The following is a 21307-nucleotide window of genomic DNA, read 5'->3' on the forward strand; positions in this document are numbered from 1 at the left end:
AACTGATTTAAAAAACAATTTACCTCGAGATAAACATCATTGATGATGTAAATTATGAAGAATCCATTAACTTTGATAGTAAACTACACAGGCACAGCAAACCAATTTGATTAAAAAACTGAAGTGGTATAAAATTCTTAAGCATTCTCAATGGATTTTCAATCTCTATATGTTGTAATTTCCATGCAAAAGGAGTGACCAGAAAGGCTGTCTACCCTTTTCTTTACCAATACAGACAACAAACCAACCCATCAGTCCTCATTCTTGTCCAGTTCAACACATAGGTACCAACTGGAAATATCCCACCACTGAACAAGTCACCCAACTTCATACAGCAGATTAATACATTTTTTTATAGGAGATATTTTTAATACTTTTATTTCTAATTAATTTTCCTGTTTTCTAGTGATTTTTGAACACTGAATGAGTAACACAGTTTGAGAATCAAAAAATAAGATACATCTCGTTTAAGGTATATATCTATAAAACACAGACGTCAAGAATGATGATTTTACCATTTTAAACAGATTTTTCAAATGGATAATTTGAGAGGGTTGAAGTGATACAAATAATGCCAAAAACAGAAACAAAATATTCATTCATATAGCACAAAAAATTGCTATACATTCATCTGAAGATATACTTTCCTCTAATTTAAATAAAAACCACAAAATACATATCTTTTTAGAAAAAATGGCTAGTGACCCCTTATGCTATACAACAAAGAAGGGAAAAGCACAGCCTAACTAACCAAGATTTAACCAAAGTATTTTGTACTTGCCAGACTGAATAAAAATGACAAGAACAAAGTAACACACTGTTTAGGGTGTTATTATACAATGCATGAAAATTTTTGGTAATTAAAACATTGTACTGGGTATCTGTGGCAAGGTTTTGGAAGTGAAGGGATGCAGGGATGGCTTCTGTGAGGAGATGGAACGAGTAACAAGGTCAGTGGGGGAGAAGGTGCTCCAGGATGGAGCATGTATATCCCCAGAGGGACTGTGGCCCATGGAGGACCCATGTTGGAGCATAGGAGGAAAATGAAAAGCAAGGACTGGCAAAGAGAAGTTGCTACGCACTGACCCCCACCCCTGTCACTGGCCATTCTCTCACGGAAGAGACTGAGTATGACCTGCCGTGGTACCAAGAGGGAGGAGAGGAGGCTGGAGTGATGTTCAGCCTGCGAAAGTGGAAGGAACAGTGTCTTGTTTCCCAGTACCAGATCAGTAATTAAGTATTTATGCTCACTGGCAGTAAACTAAGGCAAATCCCCCAAGTTGAACCTGAACTAGTCCTAAGAGCCACGTGCCCAGTAGAAATCAGTTTCTATAAGCATCCCAGCTGAAACACGCAGCTCATCCGTCAGCTAGACACAAATAGAGCTAAGTTTTAAAGATTTTCAAGATTGTCATTTGCTCTCACCATATTAGATAGTTCCGGAAGCCAGAACAGAATCCTAGTGACTATGTGCCTTCCACGGCTACAAGAACTTTAATTATGTATCTGAATTAATAAACTTTTTGTCTAAAACTCACAAATAGGAAAATGACAGAATTAAAGTTTTATCAGAAATCATAGAATCATAGATTCATAGAATGGTTAGGGTTGGAAGGGACCTTAAGATCATCTAGTTCCAACCCCCCTGCCATGGGCAGGGACACCTCACACTAACCCAAGGCTCTGTCCAACCTGGCCTTGAATACCGCCAGGGATGGAGCATTCACAACCTCCCTGGGCAACCCATTCCAGTGCCTCACCACCCTAACAGCAAAGAATTTCCTCCTTATATCCAATCTAAACTTCCCCTGTTTAAGTTTGAACCCGTTACCCCTTGTTCTGTCGCTACAGTCCCTAATGAAGAGTCCCTCTCCAGCATCCTTACAGGCCCCCTTCAGATACTGGAAGGCTGCTATGAGGTCTCCACGCAGCCTTCTCTTCTCCAGGCTGAACAGCCCCAGCTTTCTCAGCCTATCTTCATACAGGAGGTGCTCCAGCCCCTGATCATCCTTGTGGCCCTCCTCTGGACTTGTTCCAACAGTTCCATGTCTTTTTTATGCTGAGGACACCAGAACTGCACACAATTCTGCAGGTGAGGTCTCACAAGAGCAGAGTAGAGGGGCAGGATCACCTCCTTCGACCTGCTGGTCATGCTCCTTTTGATGCAGCCCAGGATACGGTTGGCTTTCTGGGCTGCAAGAGCACACTGAAGCCGGCTCATGTTCAGTTTCTCATTAACCAGCACCCTCAAGTCCTTCTGCACAGGGCTGCTCTGAATCTCTTCTCTGCCCAACCTGTAGCTGTGTCTGGGATTGCTGTTCCCGTGTTTGATCAAGTACTCGTACAGCACATCCGTAAGAGAGGTGTTTTCATGGTTTAACAGAGATAAACATAATAAACAAAGGCAGAGTCTGTAAGATTTAAAGCTCTGCCCTAGAAATATGACCTGCTCCAATCAAAGTGGTATATATATATGACTGAGATCAGCCAACACTTACTTTAACAAACTGGCTCACAAAGCTATTCTACTTTTCACCAAAAATTCAAGCCTTCTATGAAACAATTTTTTACTTCATTTTTTAATAAAGACTCAGTGACAATTCCGGGAATTAATCAGTCTGAGTCAGGCATAGTTTCATATAGTTAAGAAGTGTGTAAACGGCAAATTGATGATTTCGGAGAAGAAATTGCAACGCTAAAGATAATAATGTCACTATGAAAAATATTTAAGACTAGAAAATCAAATTATGAGGTGAAGGGGTATAAATGAAGAGTGGGTAATAGATTTACAGAGCAGAGAATACTGACTTACTGTAAGCATGAAATGGAAGAACCTGAAAATATACTCTCTGAGGTGAAAAATGGGATATGGAATAGTTGGGACAATGCCAAACAAGCCTAGTAAAGTACAATTGAAAGTGATGGAAATAGTCAAAATGTAGAACAGAAAAATAAGAATAGTGGAGGTCGATACTTATATTTAAGCCTCCATGATGACCTTTCTCCAGTGATTGGCTGACACGGTTTAGTGGGAGGTGTCCCTGCCCATGGCAGGGTGTTTGGAGCTAGATGATCTTAGGGTCCTTTCCAACCCTAACTAGTCTATGATTCTATGATTCAACTGAGCAAAAATTATCAAATTATACAGAATTTACAATTAAGGAAGAGCCAGATGAGCAGTTAAACTGGATGTTATAATAGCTTTTGAAAACAAACAAACAAACAAACCCCCAACAAACTAAAACCACCCAAAACACAACTTTTAAATTCTCTTTGGAAGACTGTATGAAACAAAAACAACAAAAAAGAAATGTCAGAAATATCTTGTCAGTACCTGCAGCAAAAACGCAAACACACACTGGAAGAAAAATTGCTAAAATGCTCATGTTCCCTATGGTCAAGACTTGGTCAAATAGTGCATTGCATAGAACAGGGAAGGCATCCCCAGGCTCTGGGGAGACCAAACACAAACTTTATCCTAGTTTAGTTCTTCAGATGTTGCTAAGAAGCAATGAAATGTGTTGATAGCTTTATTTGTGTACAATAAGATTCTCAGCAGACTTGTGAAACTAGAATCTGCTGATCCTGTGTGAAATTTTTCCTATTTTATGGTATTCTCCTTTTGCGCTGTTGACAATGCAACCTCCTTTACATCTCAACCCACTGCCTGTTCAGAGCAAACGGCTTCTCAAATGATGCACAGCAAGGCCACAGAGAAAGGTACTAATTTTATTCTTGGAAATTTGGAACTCTTTAGCAAAGAGCTTTCATAATTTGAAGATGTTTATATTTGCATCCTGCCGGGACTGTGGGAGGAAGCAGAGACAGGACACCTGACCCAAACTGACCAAAGAGGTATTCCATACCACAGCATGTCGTGCCCAGGATGTAACTGAGAGTTACCTGGAAGGACTGGTAGACTATGGGGGTGGAGGAGGTATCGGTCAATGCTTGGTCGGGCTGGGGGGGCGAGTTATTGGTCAGCTGGTGGCGAGGTGTTGTATTCTCTTCCCTTGTTATTTCCTTTATCATTATTATTATTGGTGGTAGCAGTAGTGATTTGTGTTATACCTTAGTTACTAAACTGTTCTTATCTCAACCCGGGAGAGTTGCATTCTTTTCCAGTCTCCACTCCAGCCCTCCGGAAGTAGGGGGAGGTCAAGAAGGGGGCAAAGTGAGTGAACAAGCTGTCTGGCTGGGTTTAAATCATGACAAGAGGGTTTTTATAAAGAAAAGTAAAGCCTTCCAGAGAGACTAAAAGAGAAACTGGTTTAGAAAACACAATGCACTTACCGTCCGAAGAACTTCACAATTGGGGTAACAATAATGGCACCCACAAGGCCACCAATGGCAAAAATAGAAACAGTTATGGACCAGAGGAGAGTGAGTGTGCTTTCATCCACCGAGAAGCCATATCTTCTTTCCCAAGTTTCATTGTAAAACTTCTTGATAAACTGAAAAAAAGTACATAAGGATACATGTAAAAAAATTGCATTTTAAGAACATAACTGAGAGAAACAGAATAAAAAAATTAAACAGTTAAAAAACAAAAAAAAACACAGAAAAACATTCAGTAGCTTGATTGTAGGAATCACCCTCACTCTTCTATTTATCTCCTCCGAACAATGGGGCCTCACTTTTAGATACAATTACAATACAGACTGACTGAACCAGTAAAAGCATAACATAAGTTTAAGTACATGGAGGTCATAAAGAAGTGGGGGGTAAAAACACAGGTAGATATGAACGTAGAAGAAGCTTATAAAAGAGAAACTCGTATGATGCAAGGATGATGCATTTAGGTTATTGGTTCAACACTAATGACTGTTTTAGCTTTCCTGTGTACATATATATAAGCATTTCAGCCAGAGCTGGGCCTGAGGACTCAGACACAGAACTACAGAATGATTGAGGATGGAAAGACCTCTAGAGGTCATCTTCTCTAACCTTTCTGCTGAAGCAGAGCCCCTAGACCTGCATGCCCAGGACCATGGCTGGAGGTTTCTGAATCTCTTCAAAGGGTGACTCCACAAAGTCACGCCACTCATGCGGGGCAAGATACTGCATATCAGCTGAGCTCCCCTCACTGCTCACCTACACACTCTTAACCTCAGCCAGGTGACATATCACATCCTAGTGCAACAGACTTTTGGACAAGCCAAGGAAAACTGTACTGCCTAGCATTTACCATGACTTTAAAAGAGGAAGAACATGCAAAAATTCTTAAAAGCTACCTATTGTTAGTCAAAGATCACGAATAGTCATGCTAAAAGCAAGGAGTTTTACTGCTTTATCATGGATATGTAATGCCAGTAACTTGGGATTAAAGAGGGCAAGGATGGCAGGCAAGGCAGGCTCCAGTAGCAGGTAGAGGCAAAAATGTCTTGAAGTTGGTGAATTGGCAGAAATGAAAAGGAAATGAGTTACAATCAACTCCTGCAACATGATGTCCAGGTGGCAACATGACTGATGTCAAGAGAAGAGTTTGGCTTGTTTTACAGGAGGCAGCACCAACTCCCATATAGGTTTAGGGAGCAGGGGGAAGTTCACATGTAACTTAGGAGGTCCCTTGAAAATTTTTAAAGACGCTTTTAAAGTTGTTGAATTAGGAATCCTTTCGGCAAAACTCTGCACTGTGCTCACCATAAAAGAACATTTATCACCTCTACTTTGGATTTCAATCCCAGAATGCAGATAGAATCATAGAATCATGGAATAGTTAGGGTTGGAAAGGACCTTAAGGTCTCAGATTTGCTCAAAACTAAGTGCTTCTCACTAGTTTATTTTTTCCAAAGGGCCACTATTGCAGAAGTGAGTGATTCTACAAATTCTTCAGCATAACGCTAGGAAAAAAAGATGGAGTGAATTGAAAACAATTAGTTTTAATGGATTGTGGAAGAAGGGAGGCTGTTTCCACTTCTGCATTGTATTTATGACACTCCCACATCTGGCAGCCACACAAAATCAAGGACTTACTAAGCCAAGCAATGAAAGATGAGCTTTTTCTACCAAAGAGTTTACAGCCAAGACAAATAACTGAGAGAGGAAGAAAGCAAGAGCTGACAGCAGTTGGTTTGATAGCCTACAGTATGTCAAAAAGAGCTAGTTGCATGGCACCATTAAAATTAAGAATTCCAAATCATTTTTCTAAGTATATTATATCCTCTCTTCAGATTTACATAGCTGCTTTTTGAACAAAGACCAGGTTGTTAAACAAAGTAAGCAATTTATTTTCAGTAATTAAAGATTTATCAAACATGAAATCAGACTGATATGAATCTATCTGCCAAACAAGCTGGCTTTCTTCAGAACTTAAAACCTGAGACCTATCTTGTAGCTCTTCAGCTATCAAGACCTACACTTTTCACCCATGGCAGCTTAATTTCCTTAACAGCCCTCCACATGGGCCCTTCCACCATATCTTTAGAAAGTCCAAGTGCCTCTTGAATCTCTGAAGAACTCTTGACAGATGCCTGAGTCACAGTTTTCCTCTGCAAAGACCATTCCAGCTCTTCCCCAGATTCTCATTTTTCTACTACAGTTTCTGCTAGTTTGTCAGGTACAAATTACTAATTCTTAGCATATATGTCCCAAATTTTACCCCTAAAAACTACCCTTTTCTTAAAGACACAGTAACCCTCTCAGTCTTTCTGTTACTGAGGCTATCTAAAAATAAGCTGAACTATCATATGAAGCCTATATTTTGAGTTATTGTTTCAGTCTTGAACAGATGTTCAGCTATTTTGGCAACCTGACACAAAATTAGCACTAATTTTATTCCAGTAATTAGTATTACTAATTTATCTGCAATACATCCCCTATAAAGAAGGTTCCAGTGTGGGACCTGCCCAGACTTTTCCAGTTCAAAACATTAATTCAGGTTTCTTGTCCTATCCTTGTATTTTCTGAACAGCCTTTTTTAGCTTCCTTCTATCAGCCTTATATCACAGAGCCTTTTGTCTGGACATTTTTTGTGCCTGCTCAAAGTACCCAAAATCCAGGGCCAGCTCACGTTTTTAGCCTTCAATGTCCCGAAGTTTATATTCTTTTTTCTGCCTTCCTGACATGCACACAACTGCAGCTTTTTGAAGAATGCCTTTTAACAGCTTCCCTTCCCTGATGTTTAATTACACCAACGTTTATTCATCTTTGTAACAGGTAAGGATGCCATAGCTCCAGTATAACATGTATCACCTGCAGAGTCATCTCCTATTTACTTCGTCTTTAGTCAAGCCTCTTCATGTTTATGCTCCTCCCATTTTGAAATCGAGCAAAGCTCTGAGGTCACTGTGGTGTCTGATGCTCTGGGGAGGATGCAGTGGCAGGTGGTCACTACTGCAGAAGGGCACACCACACTTGTGTAACACTCTCACCCGTCTGTGTTACTACTACTCAACAAGCTCTGTAGTACCACAAAGTGTGGCACTTTTCCCCAGTTTCTTCTCAGGTCGTCCTCCAGCATGTCACAGGTACTAAATTATCCTGGGGTAGGACTCAGCAATATCAGCCTAACACCACATTTTCCCTGTTCAAATGAGGAATTTCAGACTTCAGGTATTCCAGCCTTGGACACACAGACTATTCAACATGAGGACTTTATTCAGTTGGAAACATCACCTTTCCACATGCAAAGTACCTAAAAAAGGTGGAGGTAGAACATGGCACTTCTTGTATTCCTTCTATCAAGTTTCTAGTGGGTGTCTTATGCCCTGAATTAAAAGGAGGACAGTGATATTTCTCCAATCCTACCTTATATGTTTCCATATGAACAGACAGAAAAACCCACAATTCAGAGCAAAAAGTCAATTTGGTGCATGGTCCATTTAGAATAAGCTCACAATAAACTTCCAAATTAATCTGCCATTATATCAAGTAATACATTTTATCTCTTCCACACCAATACATAGATTATATTTAGATTCGGGTATCTTCTTGTTTATTTGAAATTAATTTCTGACAGTAATGAATACTAAAATAAAACATTTTTAGAACACAATTAACATTTCTAGCTAACGATAATGGCTACAAACAGTATGCAAATTATTCTCTTCTTGTGTTATGACTAATTTTCTCAGCATAGCTTTGTTATTCAGAGGAGACATCAAATAACAGCAAATATTAAAGAGAGAACAAACTACAACACTCATTAGTAAGAGATAAATGTGCTGGTATGTACATCACTTGCATCTGAATTCCCACTGCCAGTAAATGGGAAGTTAATAGCACATACAGGTTTTGAGGAGTTACACGTGAAACAAAACAGATCAGATCCAACAAATCCACTAAATTTGAATCCATGGAATTCTGCACAAAGGCTCCTTTGGGATTTTAACCAATTGTCTGAACAATGCTAATGGCATAAAACTGTATAGAAAAATTTTAGTTCCTATCCAAAGCCTACAAGGAAAGGTAGCCAACTGATATCAGTATTTCATATTCTCCTGCCTCAGTTCATTTAAGTAGTAGTGGTATGGTGGGAAATATGAGGGGAACATAAAGGATATACATATACAAGGGATATACTTTAAATAATGGAAATATTTTATTTGTCTTACCCTTAATTACAAAGGTCACTCACATACAATAACAACTATGGTACTGGCTGACACAGCAGGCCACACATATTTGCAATAGCCTCCCTTTCCCTTTATCAGCTCTCAAAGGAATTCAGAGCTGCAGCTGCCCACAGGAAGGGGGCAAGCACTGCGTGGCAGTAAGTAGCAGAGATTTCACTTCCTGTACAGAGCACAGAGCACATCTTTGTTCTTCAGACCTTGCCCACAATCAGTCCATGAAATGAGTTTTAGAAATTCAGCTCAGAAAAAGACAGCTTCAGCTTGTATTCAATTAAAGCACTTGTCTTCCTACTGCCAAATGCTTCCATATGTTTTTAAATAAACTCTGGTAACTCTTTGAACAAGCCCATGGAGGCTTCTAATTCTGGGTTTCTGGTGTGGGCAAGTGCTGTGCACAGGGGGAAGCACACCTGCAGTGGGCTACTGCTCTTTCTCACAGAAAAGTAGGGGACTAAGTGGGAAGCAATGTGTGCTCTGAGCAGAGTATGGGCAGTTTATTCCCCCCTTAAAATAAAAAGGAAGTTGGACTGAGTCCACCTTACGAGAAGACCTCTCACTGGTGAGAGCTGCAGCGTTTCCCTGCAGTCTGATGAGGTGGCACAACTTGCAGCACCAAAAGATACTGTACACAAGAATTTACTAACATTTTTTCAATGCTTCAGTCTTAAATGAAACCCCCACTCCAGCTTATTCATCGTGCTAACGTGTTCAGCTGCAGGATCCTGGAAACATCCCATGCTTTTGTCAACAGTCATTGTCAAGCATTTTTTCAATACATCTTAAAGCACCATACAGTCCTACAGTAAGGTTGGAAGACTTTAGACATCAAAAGGAATTGTACTGAAGTAACCAGGGGCAGAAGATACCCAACAGTCTACAGAAGGATGCTCATGCATGTCTGACAGTGTTCAAGGCCAGGCTGAAGGGGCTTTGAGCAACCTGGTCTAGTGGAAAGTGTCCCTGCCCATGGCACTGGGTTGGAACTAGATGATCTTTAAGGGCCCTTCCAAACCAAACCATTCTATGATTCTGTGTTTATCCTCTGATGACTGCAAGGTAAAGTGATGCCTAGACATGTCACACTAGAATAAATATTCCATCTGTTCAACCCCATGTTACCAGTACAAAAAGTACCAAGAACTTCAAGAAAATTCCAAGAAGTCATGAAGGGGACAATTAAAACTTCCTACAGGGTGAGATTCTTCCTAGTCCTTAAGGTCATATGTTTACCAAATAAAATACCCATATGAAGCAAACTAAAAGTCTTCTTTCATTATTTGCATAAATATTGCATGCATTTTTAATATGACCAACCTGTTCAGGTGGAAATGTAACCACATTTTAAGAAGAGATTTCCATAAAAGAAGGAGCTTAACTTTGGATAGGAACTATTTTGAATGGGATTTCTACAGTTAGCTCCCCTGGCTACTGGCTACTTTTTCAAAATGGTGTTGCTTGCAACTCCACTGAACTGCTTACTGATGTGCTTGGCTGAATTAAGAGCATCTCTAGACAGCCATTGTAAAAAAAAAATGTTCCCATCTTTATTTGTGATAGCTGGTATTGAAATGAAAACCCTCCAGATATTGTACACTGATTTCATAGTACTCTCTTCATCAAATCTATTCCATATGTTGCAGCCAATGGCTTGTCAACACAGCAGTTTTGAATTCATAATCAAACAAGACAACACCACAAAATGCAGGCAAAGAGGCCCATTATTTAAGAGGAAGCCAGAGGCATTATTTATATCAGTACTGTAGAAATGAAATGCTGTGCAACCCTTCTGAGCTTAATGATGTGAACGGAAGTTGCTGAACATGTGCACAGAGCTACTAAATACTCACTAGTCAGAAAGAAATACTATTAAAAACACCTTATTCCTCAAAAGTTTGCAAGATTTGGGTTTAGTCTGGGTTTGGGAAGAATGAGAAGCAAAGCATGTGTACCCGCTCACCTCAATAGCAGCATTTAGTTTCCTGACAACTCTTATGTGAAAACCTCATGGGCAGTAGAAAGAAGCTTTCAGCAAAGCAGAGTTACTGTACGAGATTTAACCTCTTCTGCTGCATGAGGAGGGATGTAGAAGCAGGATGCTGATGAGCACACACCAGCTGGGCACGGATGCCCTCTGCTGATACTAAATCCCAACTCTGACAGTCACTTACCGCTGCAGGAGCGTTGACCACAGAGAGATTGTAACCGTAAAGAAAAGATGACCCAAAAGCACCAGTTAAGGAGGCTACAATAAGACTCCCAGACCAATTCTGAAAAACAGAGAAAAGACGCAGCCACTGTTAGTAGGCTTTAAATCAACACTTTAAATCAACATACCTCAGGTTTTAGACACTCCTTACGCTACCTTGCATACCTCCTGAAAGATGTCTCTGCAAAATAACAACCTGAAATACTTCCCCTTGCTGCAATCCAAGGACTTTAAGTGACAGCATCTCAGTTAACATTTAAGGAGTTGTAAGCAAACATTTGAACTTCTTTCAGCTTCACAGAGTTTTGCTGCAAGCATCTGTCAGCCCTCATACCAAAAAGGAAAATGCTGGAGAAGAATATTCTCAGTGAAGGAAAGTGCTGGAAACATATCACTAAAACAGCAAAACAAGGAGTAGCATATATTTGACGCAACAGGTAGACCACCTACCTGTGGGTAGACCTGACTGGAAACCTGTGAAATGGCATGCCTTCCTCTCCCATGAGTATAGGGGTCAGTGAAATTGTGACCAAAAAATTCAAACTTTGCCCACAAACTAGGTTTTGTAACCCAAATGCAAGTCTCCAACTGTAATTTGCTGCCACACACCTACGTTCTCCAGTGGAGATGGCATTTGCTCTTTTTCCCCAGACACCTCTACCCTCTCAGGTTTCCTCCCTCCATCCCTCTCATCCTGTTTTTAGCCAAGAATTCCTTGTTCCACATCAGCTGCTGAATGAAAGGTAGAATTGATTTGGTCAATGCTTTGATTTGAAATATTTTGCATATAAGGGTCCTTTCCACCTTCTCCAGTATTAACTTTCTGCCACTTCTCCTGCTGAATTAGGGAGCCTGGCAGAAGTAATCACTGCCATTCCCAAGAGATGTTAAAGTTTGTGTTCCAGTGGCTGGTTGATTGTAGATTAGGGAAGACAAATCACCTTTCTTGACTTCTGAATACACTGAAGTAGATGGCTTTTAACATATTTGAATTAAAAAACAAACCAAACCAACTGCTAAGAATTCAGAATTTCAGGCACAGCTCAATGACATTTTATGCCCAGCCTCATCACCCACAGAGGCCTCAAATCCTTTTAAAAGGAGAATGACTTGCTTAAGCAGGCCTACTAGACTCAGCTTCAGAAATATCACTTTCAGCAGACAACAGGTTAATGAGTCAATACAACCTGTCAACGGCACAAAGCTGTGTTGCCACTTTGGAAGATCTGGAGCATGAAGTAGGTTTGTGTAGCTAACACACAGCACATGTGCAGTGACAATGAACTGGAGCAAGCTCCAGCAGCCTCACAGGGGCAGCTGGGTAAGTGAACACCCAGTGGTTGTTAACATGTCCCACACTGTCACCAGAGATCTGTGAAGAAGGGATGAGACACCCGGGTGCCAGGGCAAGGACCACAGCGTACATCCCAGCACATACTGGGTCTGCTGTGCACTGCAGCTGCTGCTCCTGGGGGCTCCAAATGTGCCCTGTGGGACAGCTGAGTGGTTTGAACATCTCCACACCATTAAGAGATTATACAGTTTGTTAACCAGCCCGTTCCCAGTCAGGTTAGGAGGAAGTGTACACAGGGAAAAGCCTTGTGTAAGAAATCCCACTGACTTCACTGCATAATCCAAATACAACTTATTGTTATTAGCCAGCTTCTTAAAATGAACCTGACACACACACACACACAGAGCTTTGCACTGTTATTTCTGCGGCGAAAAGCAGAAATTTTAACATAAGGATTCATTTACTTCTGGAGATAACACTTCATATTAGATATCCGTTATTTCTCTACTATGCGCAAGCATTCCTACACTTAGGAGAAATTGCTACCATGCTGAACCAAGGACGCTGAGGAGAATATTCCTGGAGTTCTACTAGGTTGCTCTCAGACAGTTCATAAATGATAAGCTCAAGTTCCCAAGTGCTATGTGGTTGATGCAGTATTGCTAAAGGGCTCTACTCCAACAGTTAGACCCATCAGAAAAATCCTGCAAACAAAATTGTTCGGATCATATAGCCTGTAGTTTATTAAAAACTCCAGTGAATGCTTAAACCTTTCAGCACAGCACATTATACGCACATGAGGCTAAGTGAAAGATAATGCAGGACAAATCACTGAAGTGCTGCCAAATTAGAAACCCCGTATCCTTTATCTCCTAGTGTTGCAAATAGCTGGGTTTAGAACCTACTTCACTACCAAGAATTTCCCAAGTGTAGAGCCTGCTGCTGAAACCCTCGGACTTACTCGATTCAGAGTTTTACAGTCCTTGGAACACGAAATTCAACTTCTCCATGACCCGCTCCCTCATACGCTATTTTAAATGTTTGCTCAGATTCCAGCGGTGGCAGATGAAAGACGAAAGCACAATGAAGCAAGAATGACAAAAACAAATCAAACTGTTGCTTAAGAAAAATATTAACCCTGTGGCAACGTTAACAAAAGGAAAGGGGTGGTGGTGGTGAAAAGCGTTTATGTGCTTTACAGTGGACCAGGAAACAAGGCGGCAACCACTCCTCCCTCATAGGTGTTGCTTAACTTCACCGCCACCCGTGTGCTCACACGTCTCCGCCGTCAGCGCAAGGGCAGGTAGGTGTGACCGCCACCACAGCGACCAGTGCTCAGTCAGGGGAGCTGCTTGTCAGTTCACAGCAGAGACCTCCAGATACCTGAGAACTGCTTAATTGTGAAAGTCCACAGTTTTGGTGTTACCACAGATCCCAGGGCACAGTGCTTTGGAAGATGTTTTCCGCAGCTCCCGTCCTTGTTCAGCATGCAGTGCAACATTCGTGTAGGCTACTAATTGCCCTTTTTTCTTCTTTTTAGATGCGTGACAGGTTGCATTTCAGTTTTCAAAACACCATTTAGAATACTGTACTTTAGCTAGCCAGTTATAACCCCTAGCTCAGATTAAACACAACTGTCAGCAGTAAACATTGCACAGGTACATAAGGAAGTTTTAACATTCTTAAACAGGTATTGCTAAGACTTTCTATTGATATTGGGAAGCTGGATATTGAAGCACCTTACCCGGATCCCTTAGTTTTACGGAAGCACTCAGCACACAGGCAACTTCTAGCCCGGAAAGCGGCCGCTGGGCGCTGCTGGCAGGTGTGCCCAGGGACACGGTGGTGCCGAAGGAGGAAAACTCCGCTGTTCTTCCCAAGGGTCTGCCCTTGCCCAGAGGATCTGCCGCTACGGGCGGTGAAGCCCTTGCGCCCTCTCCGCTCCCTCCTCCAGCCGCCCGCCCCGTCCGGGCACGCCAGCCCCGGCGCTGCCCTCCGCCCGTCCTCTGGGTCCCTGCTCGTCCGCCGCGGTATTTTTAGCTCTGCCCGCCGCCGGCCTCCCCTGCACCGGCACCAACAACTTTCCGAGCGGAGAAGGGCTCGGCGGCGCCGCCGTGCAACCTGAGCTCTGCCCCGCTCTCCGGAGAGCAGCGGCGGGTGACTCCCGCTCCCACGGCCACCGTGCACCAGCCTGGCTCGCTCTTCCTCCCCACCAACGCTGGGAAAGGACCGAAACCGTCCCCAGCCCGGTTGATCGTCCCCAGTGCGAGGGCAACGCAAGGCCGAGCTCCCCGCCCTCGCCGCCGGGATCGCTCCCGCCCCGCTGCCCGCTCCTCCGGTGGCCCTCCGCTTATGCAGCCGCGCTCCTTCCCGAAACAAGGGGAGACTCCGCGCAGCCCAGCGCTACTTACGCTCCTGCTTGCGCGGCGGCGGCGGCCACCCCCCTCTCCCCGCGCCACCAGCGTGTCCGCCTCGGGCCCCGCCGCGCGCTCCATGCCGCCGCCGCACGTGCGCAGCGGCCGCGCATCTCCGCGGGGCGCAGCGGGGGCGCGGCCGCGGGAGGGGCGCGCGTTGCGCTCCGGCGGCGCCGCGGCCGGGGGGCACGGCCCGGGTGTGCAGCGCCGGCCGCGGGAGTACATGGCTACGGGAGGGGAGCGGGACATAGCCGGGGCTGCGGGCAGGGAGAGGGGATGGAGGAGCGCGGGCTCATTTATCTGCGGGCTCGCACATAACTTAAGCAAATGTGCGTGCCCAGTGCCGTGCGCGCGGTTTCCCGGCAGGCCCCTTCCCTCAGTAGGGGTTTACACAGCAGCGCAGGTTCGGCAAGGAAATGGCAGGGCTAGGTGGTCCCTCACAGCCTCCCCCCCCGAGGGGCCCAGGAGCTGGGGATCACGGCTTGCGGGGACGGGGAGCCGTGCCGTCTGGAAACCGGGGCTGCCCTGCTGTAAGCAGACGCTGGAGTCGGGAAGGGAAGAGTTTTCTCGTGTTGCTGGGCCTTCAAAGTGAAGATATCACAAGACTTGCAGCTAATTGTTACCCACAAGCCGTAGGGATGTTTCCACAGCCTTAGGAGGTTTGGAGGTTTGGATCTGGGGCGTTGCACTACTGCTGTGCAACAGGTGGAGATTAGGCATGCTACCTGGGGAAGGTAAAAGCTCTCAGCTACTGGTTTTGAAGGTGCCTGTTTGCAAACATGGGGATTTTGACCTGCTAAGATTTAAACTACACCTCCTAGTTGGCAAGGGGCGAGTATTAAGTGCATCTGGGAACTATTCCCAGATGGCTGCTGTTAATATTGGTGTAAATCTGTGCTGTTTCCATTTCTGACATGCTACATACCTCTCACAAATAGCTCAGAGCTCTCAGAGACACAGAGAATATAATGCCATAAAGCACTGAAGGCTTGAAAGCAGTTTATGATGCAGCAATTTTGAAGAGTCGTTGGCAAAGACCAAACTGATCTTTGGTGGTGTTTAAATAGAAATCCAGATGCTATTCATTAACATGTAAAATTGTCATATATATTAAGAAACATCAGCATGCACAGATGACCCACACATCATTTGTAATGTCTTTGAATGGTCATAAGCAGTAAAAGAGTCAAGTTAGGATAATCAAGCCTTTAAAATCCATAGAGTGTTTTGAGATGAATCAGATACTTCTGTTTTATTTAAGTTTCATTTCATATAGCTCAGAGCAAGCAATTTAGTTCATACTCAAATACAACTAATATGGCTGGTGTGATTAATATGTACACAATTTCTCACTTTAATGCACTCACATGTTTTGCCCTTTTACAATTGCTGTTAGTAAGTTACAGAAACTAAACATGTGCTACTCTTTGTACCACTCAAATTTGCATCCTGTCAGCTTCCCCTTGCTCAAATCTCCATGTTCCCATGGAAAGAAGCAATATTTTGCTCTTCTCTAACATGTCAGAGCAGAAGGGGAAAGATGGGAAGAATATACAGCTTTACGGGTTCTTGTATAAGAAAAATGTCAGAGGCTAAATCCAAGCTTTTTTTTTTTTTTCACAGAATACATCCATCCTCCCAAGATCTCCTTCTGAAGGCACAGAAACTCTCTTCCAAAATATTACCACTGTCTTCAGTGACAGAGTCCCTCCCCAAAACCAGAGTTTTTAACCTATCCTAAAGTCAAGGAATCCCAGAATATTTTACCTAAACCCTTTTGAACTAGCCCCTAAACCTGGCTAGTTCAAAACTGGACGTGTATAAAGAATAACACAGGAAGAACTGAGAGTCCTGTGGTACAGTCTCACAGTAAGCCCATCAGTGGTCCAGGTACCAAAGGCAGAAAGGGAACAGAAGCATTCCTGTGTTTAGGACACTGGCCTGTGCCCGCAAGTATTTATATAGGTTCCAAATAGTTACTTTCTGCCTCCACTCCCCAGATAGCAAAGAAATGTGTTGACAGAAGGTTTGGGGAATTCACTCACCAGTTTTTTCTTCACCACGTTATTTTCTTTCATGACACCATTGCTTTGCTGTTTGTTCTCCATTCCGTTACCTTGTTAGGTAATAGCTGAGGAAAGAAAGAGGGAAAGTTGTGGTATTGTTCAGCTGAGGGAGGCGAGGGTTTTAATAAAATCATAAATCTGACCCAGGAAGGATTTGAAAAAGCCTGCGAGAAGTCTAGATACTCCTTTCAAAAGTCAGATCCTTGTTCAGGAAGGTGCAACAGCACCCAACTGAATGTGGTTAAAAGCAACTGAAACATACGTGCTCATGGTGCTGAAGCAGCCTGCTCAGAGGGCAGCACATGTGCGGTAGTTGCTAATACAACTAAAGCAGGAAGGGAAAAAAGCAACAGTATCAGGTCCTTCAGTGGACACACTGTCTCAATTCAAACCAGGGCATCAGACCAGCTGCAGTTACAAAAGAAGTTCAGGCAACCAGGTGGAGCTACATTGCTATGGGTTGCAGCCAGGACATTTGGATTAATTGGTGGTGTGTTTCTAATGATTATTAGACCTTATATTAGCTAAGGCATTGCCTGAGGATATTTGCAAAGAAGGGGACCATTTGTTTATTGCTCTATCAAGAAAATTCTTGCCAGAACAACACTGTATGTGCTTTCATAATATTAAAGGATGGTTTAATCACCATTTATAAAGAAAGTAAACTGATTTCTGGGATTTCAGAGAGGATGCATTATCTGTCATTTGCACTGTGCTTCACTGTATGACCTTGGGCTGGCTGGCTGTCCATTTCTTTTGGAATATGGATTACTGGGTTCTTCTATCTCAACATCTTGAGATGACAACACATTTTAAGACCTTTGCTTACTTGATCATTATGCAATGACAGATGCAGTCTTGAATGCAAGTTGTCTTGTAGACAAGAGTCTAGAAGATATTAAAATATGATACATGGGCTGTAACAGTCAATTCAGTGAAACAACACATTGGATTGGAAATTGTGTTGAGGCCATCACAAAGGTTTTCTAAGAAGAAATCGTGCCTGATAGAAGTATGCCACTGGCAATGCTGGGGCCATTGTATCAGACAGTTCCAAGAAATTAGGCTGGGCTTTTCAGCAAGAGAAGCTGGAGATATGGCAGTATCCTGTAAGCGCTAAAGCCAGAAAAACTACTTTCTTCCCTCTCTACCTCTCAGTGCACTCAGTACTAAAAACTTGCAAAACTCCTTGCCTTCTGCTGCAAAGAGCTTTAGTCAATTCCTGCTAAACTACTGTTCAAAAAGTGCTTCCAAAGCAAAGGTATTTCACTTTATAGGAGAGGTGCTAACCTCATCCTATTTCACTTTATAGGAGAGGTACTAACCTCATCATCAATCAGTTCACTTGTCCCATACCACATTTAACGAGCACACCAAAAATAATGTCAGACTTGCTCACTGCTATAATGTATTTCATATATAGATAATGTAGAAAATTAAACTAATGAAGACACATGTGGATCTTCTAGTGATACATGTGGGTGCTAGGGATATAGATAGTAGTAGACTGGGGAACATAAAGAAAGACTACAGAGCCCTGGGAGAGATGGCTAGGGGCCCTGGAGCTCAGACAGTCTTTTTGTCAATTCTCCAGGATACGGGGGAGAACCTAAAAAAAGCTAGGAGGATTGGACAGGTTAATAACTGGTTAAAAGGGTGGTGTCATAGCAAGGGGCTTGCATGTCTTGAACACGGGACCCAAGTTTGTAGGCCAGGTCTAGTGGGGGCTGGTGGAGCTGGTCTGATAAAGAAGGGAAAGAGCAGTTTTGGTAGGAGGCTTGCCAGACTGGTCAAGGAGGCTTTAAACTAGCTGTGTTGGGGGAGGGGGCATCATTCCATCCCAACACACCCAGTCAGTTGCCAGAACCTATAATAAATGCTCGGAGCAATGTAGAGATATCCCAGCCGCTCCAGCCAATGAGCCGGCTTCAGCTGGAGCTCGGCTCAGATGCCTCTATACAAATGCCCGTAGCATGGGGAACAAACAAGAGGAATTAGAGATGTGTGCACGTCTATGGGGGTATGATATAATAGGCATCACAGAAACATGGTGGGATGGCTCCTATGACTGGAGTGTTGGAATGGAAGGTTACAGGCTCTTTAGGAAAGACAGGCCTGGCAGGCGGGGAGGGGGAGTTGCTCTTTGTGTTAGGGATAGGCTGGACAGTATGGAACTGGGTCTGGGGACAGGTGAGCAGTCCACAGACAGTTTGTGGGTCAGGGTTAAAGGGAAAATAGCTATGGGAGACAATACTGTGGGGATCTGTTACAGGCCGCTTGATCAAGGAGAACCTGCAGATGAAGCACTCCATAGACAGATAGGAAAAGCCTCATGCTCACAGGCCCTTGTTTTCATGGGGGACTTCAACCACCCTGACATCTGTTGGAAGGACGGTACAGCCCGGCACAAGCAATCCAGGAGGTTCCTCGATTGTGTGGAAGACAACTTCCTTCTGCAAGTAATAGAGGAGCCGACAAGGAGAGGTGCCATGTTTGACCTCATGCTCACCAACAGGGAAGGGCTCGTTGGAAATGTGAAGCTCCAGGGCAGCCTTGGATGCAGCGATCATGAGATGCTCGAATTTGAGATCCTCAGGACAGTGAGAAGAGCGTGCAGCAAGCTCACTGCCCTGGACTTCAAACGAGCAGGAGCCTGCTTAGTAAGGTTCCATGGGATATAGCCCTAGAGGGCAGGGGGGCCCAAGACTGTTGGTTGATATTCATGGATCACCTGCTGCAAGCTCAGGAGTGTCACATCCCAAGCAGAAGGAAGTGCAGCAGGAGGGCCAGGAGACCTCCTTGGATGGATAAGGAGCTCCTGAGGAAAATTCAAATGAAAAAAGAAGCTTATAATAAGTGGCTACCCTAGTTTTGGAGAAGGCTGAGGTTCTGAATGACTTCTTTGCCTCAGTCTTCACTGGCAAAGGCTCTGACTACACCACCCAAGTCTTGGAAGGCAGGCGCAGGGACTGTGAGAATGAAGACCTTGTGCTCACTGTAGAAGTGGATCTGATTCAAGACCATCTTAAAAATCTGAATGTGCACAAGTCCACGGGACCTGATGAAATCCATCCGCGGGTCCTGAAGGAGCTGGTGAATGAAGTTGCTAAGCCACTGTCCGCCATATTCAAAAGAGCATGGCAGTCAGGTGAAGTTCCCAACAACTGGAAAAAGGGAAATATAACCCCCATTTTCAAGAAGGGGAAAATGGATGACCTGGGGAATTACAGAGCAGTCAGTCTCACCTCTGTGCCTGGCAAAATCTTGGAGCAGATTCTCCTGGAAGGCATGCTAAGGCACATGAAAAACAACAAGGTGCTTGGTGACAGCCAGCATGGCTTCACTAAGGGGAAATCCTGCCTGACCAATTTGGTGGCCTTCTATGATGGGACTACAGAACTGATGGACAGGGGTAGAGCAGTTGATGTCATCTACCTGGACTTGTGTAAAGCGTTTGACACTGTCCCACACGACATCCTTGTCTCTAAATTGGAGAGACATCAATTTGATGGATGGACCACTCAGTGGATAAAGAACTGGCTGGATGGCCACACACAAAGAGTTGCTGTCAATGGCTCAATGTCCGGCTGGAGACCAGTAATGAGTGGTGTCCCTCACGGATCGGTGTTGGGACCGGTCTTGTTCAACATCTTTGTCGCTGACAGGAACAGTGGGATTGAGTGCGCCCTCAGCAAGTTTGCAGATGACACCAAGCTGTGTGGTTCGGTTGATACGCTGGAGGGAAGGAATGCCATCCAGAGGGACCTTGACACACTTGTGAGATGGGCTGATGCCAACCTCATGAAGTTTAACCATGCCAAGTGCAGGGTCCTACACCTGGGTCGGAGCAATCCCAGGCACAGCTACAGGTTGGGCAGAGAAGAGATTCAGAGCAGCCCTGTGCAGAAGGACTTGGGGGTGTTGGTTGATGAGAAAATGAACATGAGCCGGCTTCAGTGTGCACTCGCAGCCCAGAAATCCAACCGTATCCTGGGCTGCATCAAAAGGAGCGTGACCAGCAGGTCGAAGGAGGTGATCCTGCCCCTCTACTCTGCTCTTGTGAGACCTCACCTGGAGTATTGTGTGCAGTTCTGGTGTCCTCAACATAAAATGGACATGGAACTGTTGGAACAAGTCCAGAGGAGGGCCATGAGGATAATCAGGGGACTGGAACATCTCCCATATGAAGACAGGCTGAGAAGAGAAGGCTGCATGGAGACCTCACAGCAGCCTTCCAGAACCTGAAGGGGGCTTATAGGGATGCTGGGGAGGGACTCCTCATTAGGGACTGAAGTGATAGGACAAGGGGTAACAGGTGAAAACTTAAACAGGGGAAGTTTAGATTGGATATAAGGAGGAAATTCTTTCCTGTTAAGGTGGTGAGGCACTGGAATGGGTTGCCCAAGGAGGTTGTGAATGCTCCATCCCTGTCAGTGCTCAAGACCAGGTTGAACGAAGCCTTGGCTGAGATGGTTTAGTCTGAGGTGTCCCTGCCCATGGCATGGGGGTTGGAACTTGATGATCTTAAGGTCCTTTCCAACACTAACCATTCTATGATTCTATGACAGAGCATGAAAAAAATCATTCTCAGACTGTAATTTAAGATAAAGTATGTATGAGCACTGAAACAGCACAGGCTCAGTCAGAAACAAACTTATCATCTAAAGAGACACAACTTCACAGCTAAGCCACTAGCAAGATAAGTGGTGTCTGCCTCCCCTCACTGCATTCTTTTTTTTTTTATATGGCTG

General features: G+C 44.0%; 1 protein-coding gene across 4 annotated transcripts in view; it reads right to left on the reverse strand.

The window, feature by feature from the left end:
- The window catches only part of SLC2A9 (solute carrier family 2 member 9), a 121225-nt gene that overhangs the window by 81946 nt on the left and 17972 nt on the right, over window positions 1-21307 (reverse strand). For 2 of the 4 annotated variants that reach the window (XM_057426792.1, XM_057426791.1), the window contains 3 exons: window positions 16536-16621; window positions 10745-10843; window positions 4294-4454 (listed from right to left, as the gene is read on the reverse strand). In XM_057426792.1, coding sequence (XP_057282775.1) covers window positions 4294-4454; window positions 10745-10843; window positions 16536-16598 — 323 coding nt within the window. In that variant the 5' untranslated portion in view covers window positions 16599-16621. Of the gene's footprint in view, window positions 1-4293; window positions 4455-10744; window positions 10844-14487; window positions 14749-16535; window positions 16622-21307 lie in introns of those variants that run through there. The other 2 variants (XM_057426790.1, XM_057426793.1) reach the window with 1 other exon arrangement.

Source organism: Pezoporus wallicus, unplaced genomic scaffold, assembly GCF_028554395.1.
Source record: "Pezoporus wallicus isolate ANWC-B61680 ecotype Strahan unplaced genomic scaffold, APGP_CSIRO_Pwel_v1 scaffold_13239, whole genome shotgun sequence".
NCBI classification, from domain to species: Eukaryota; Metazoa; Chordata; class Aves; order Psittaciformes; family Psittacidae; genus Pezoporus; species Pezoporus wallicus.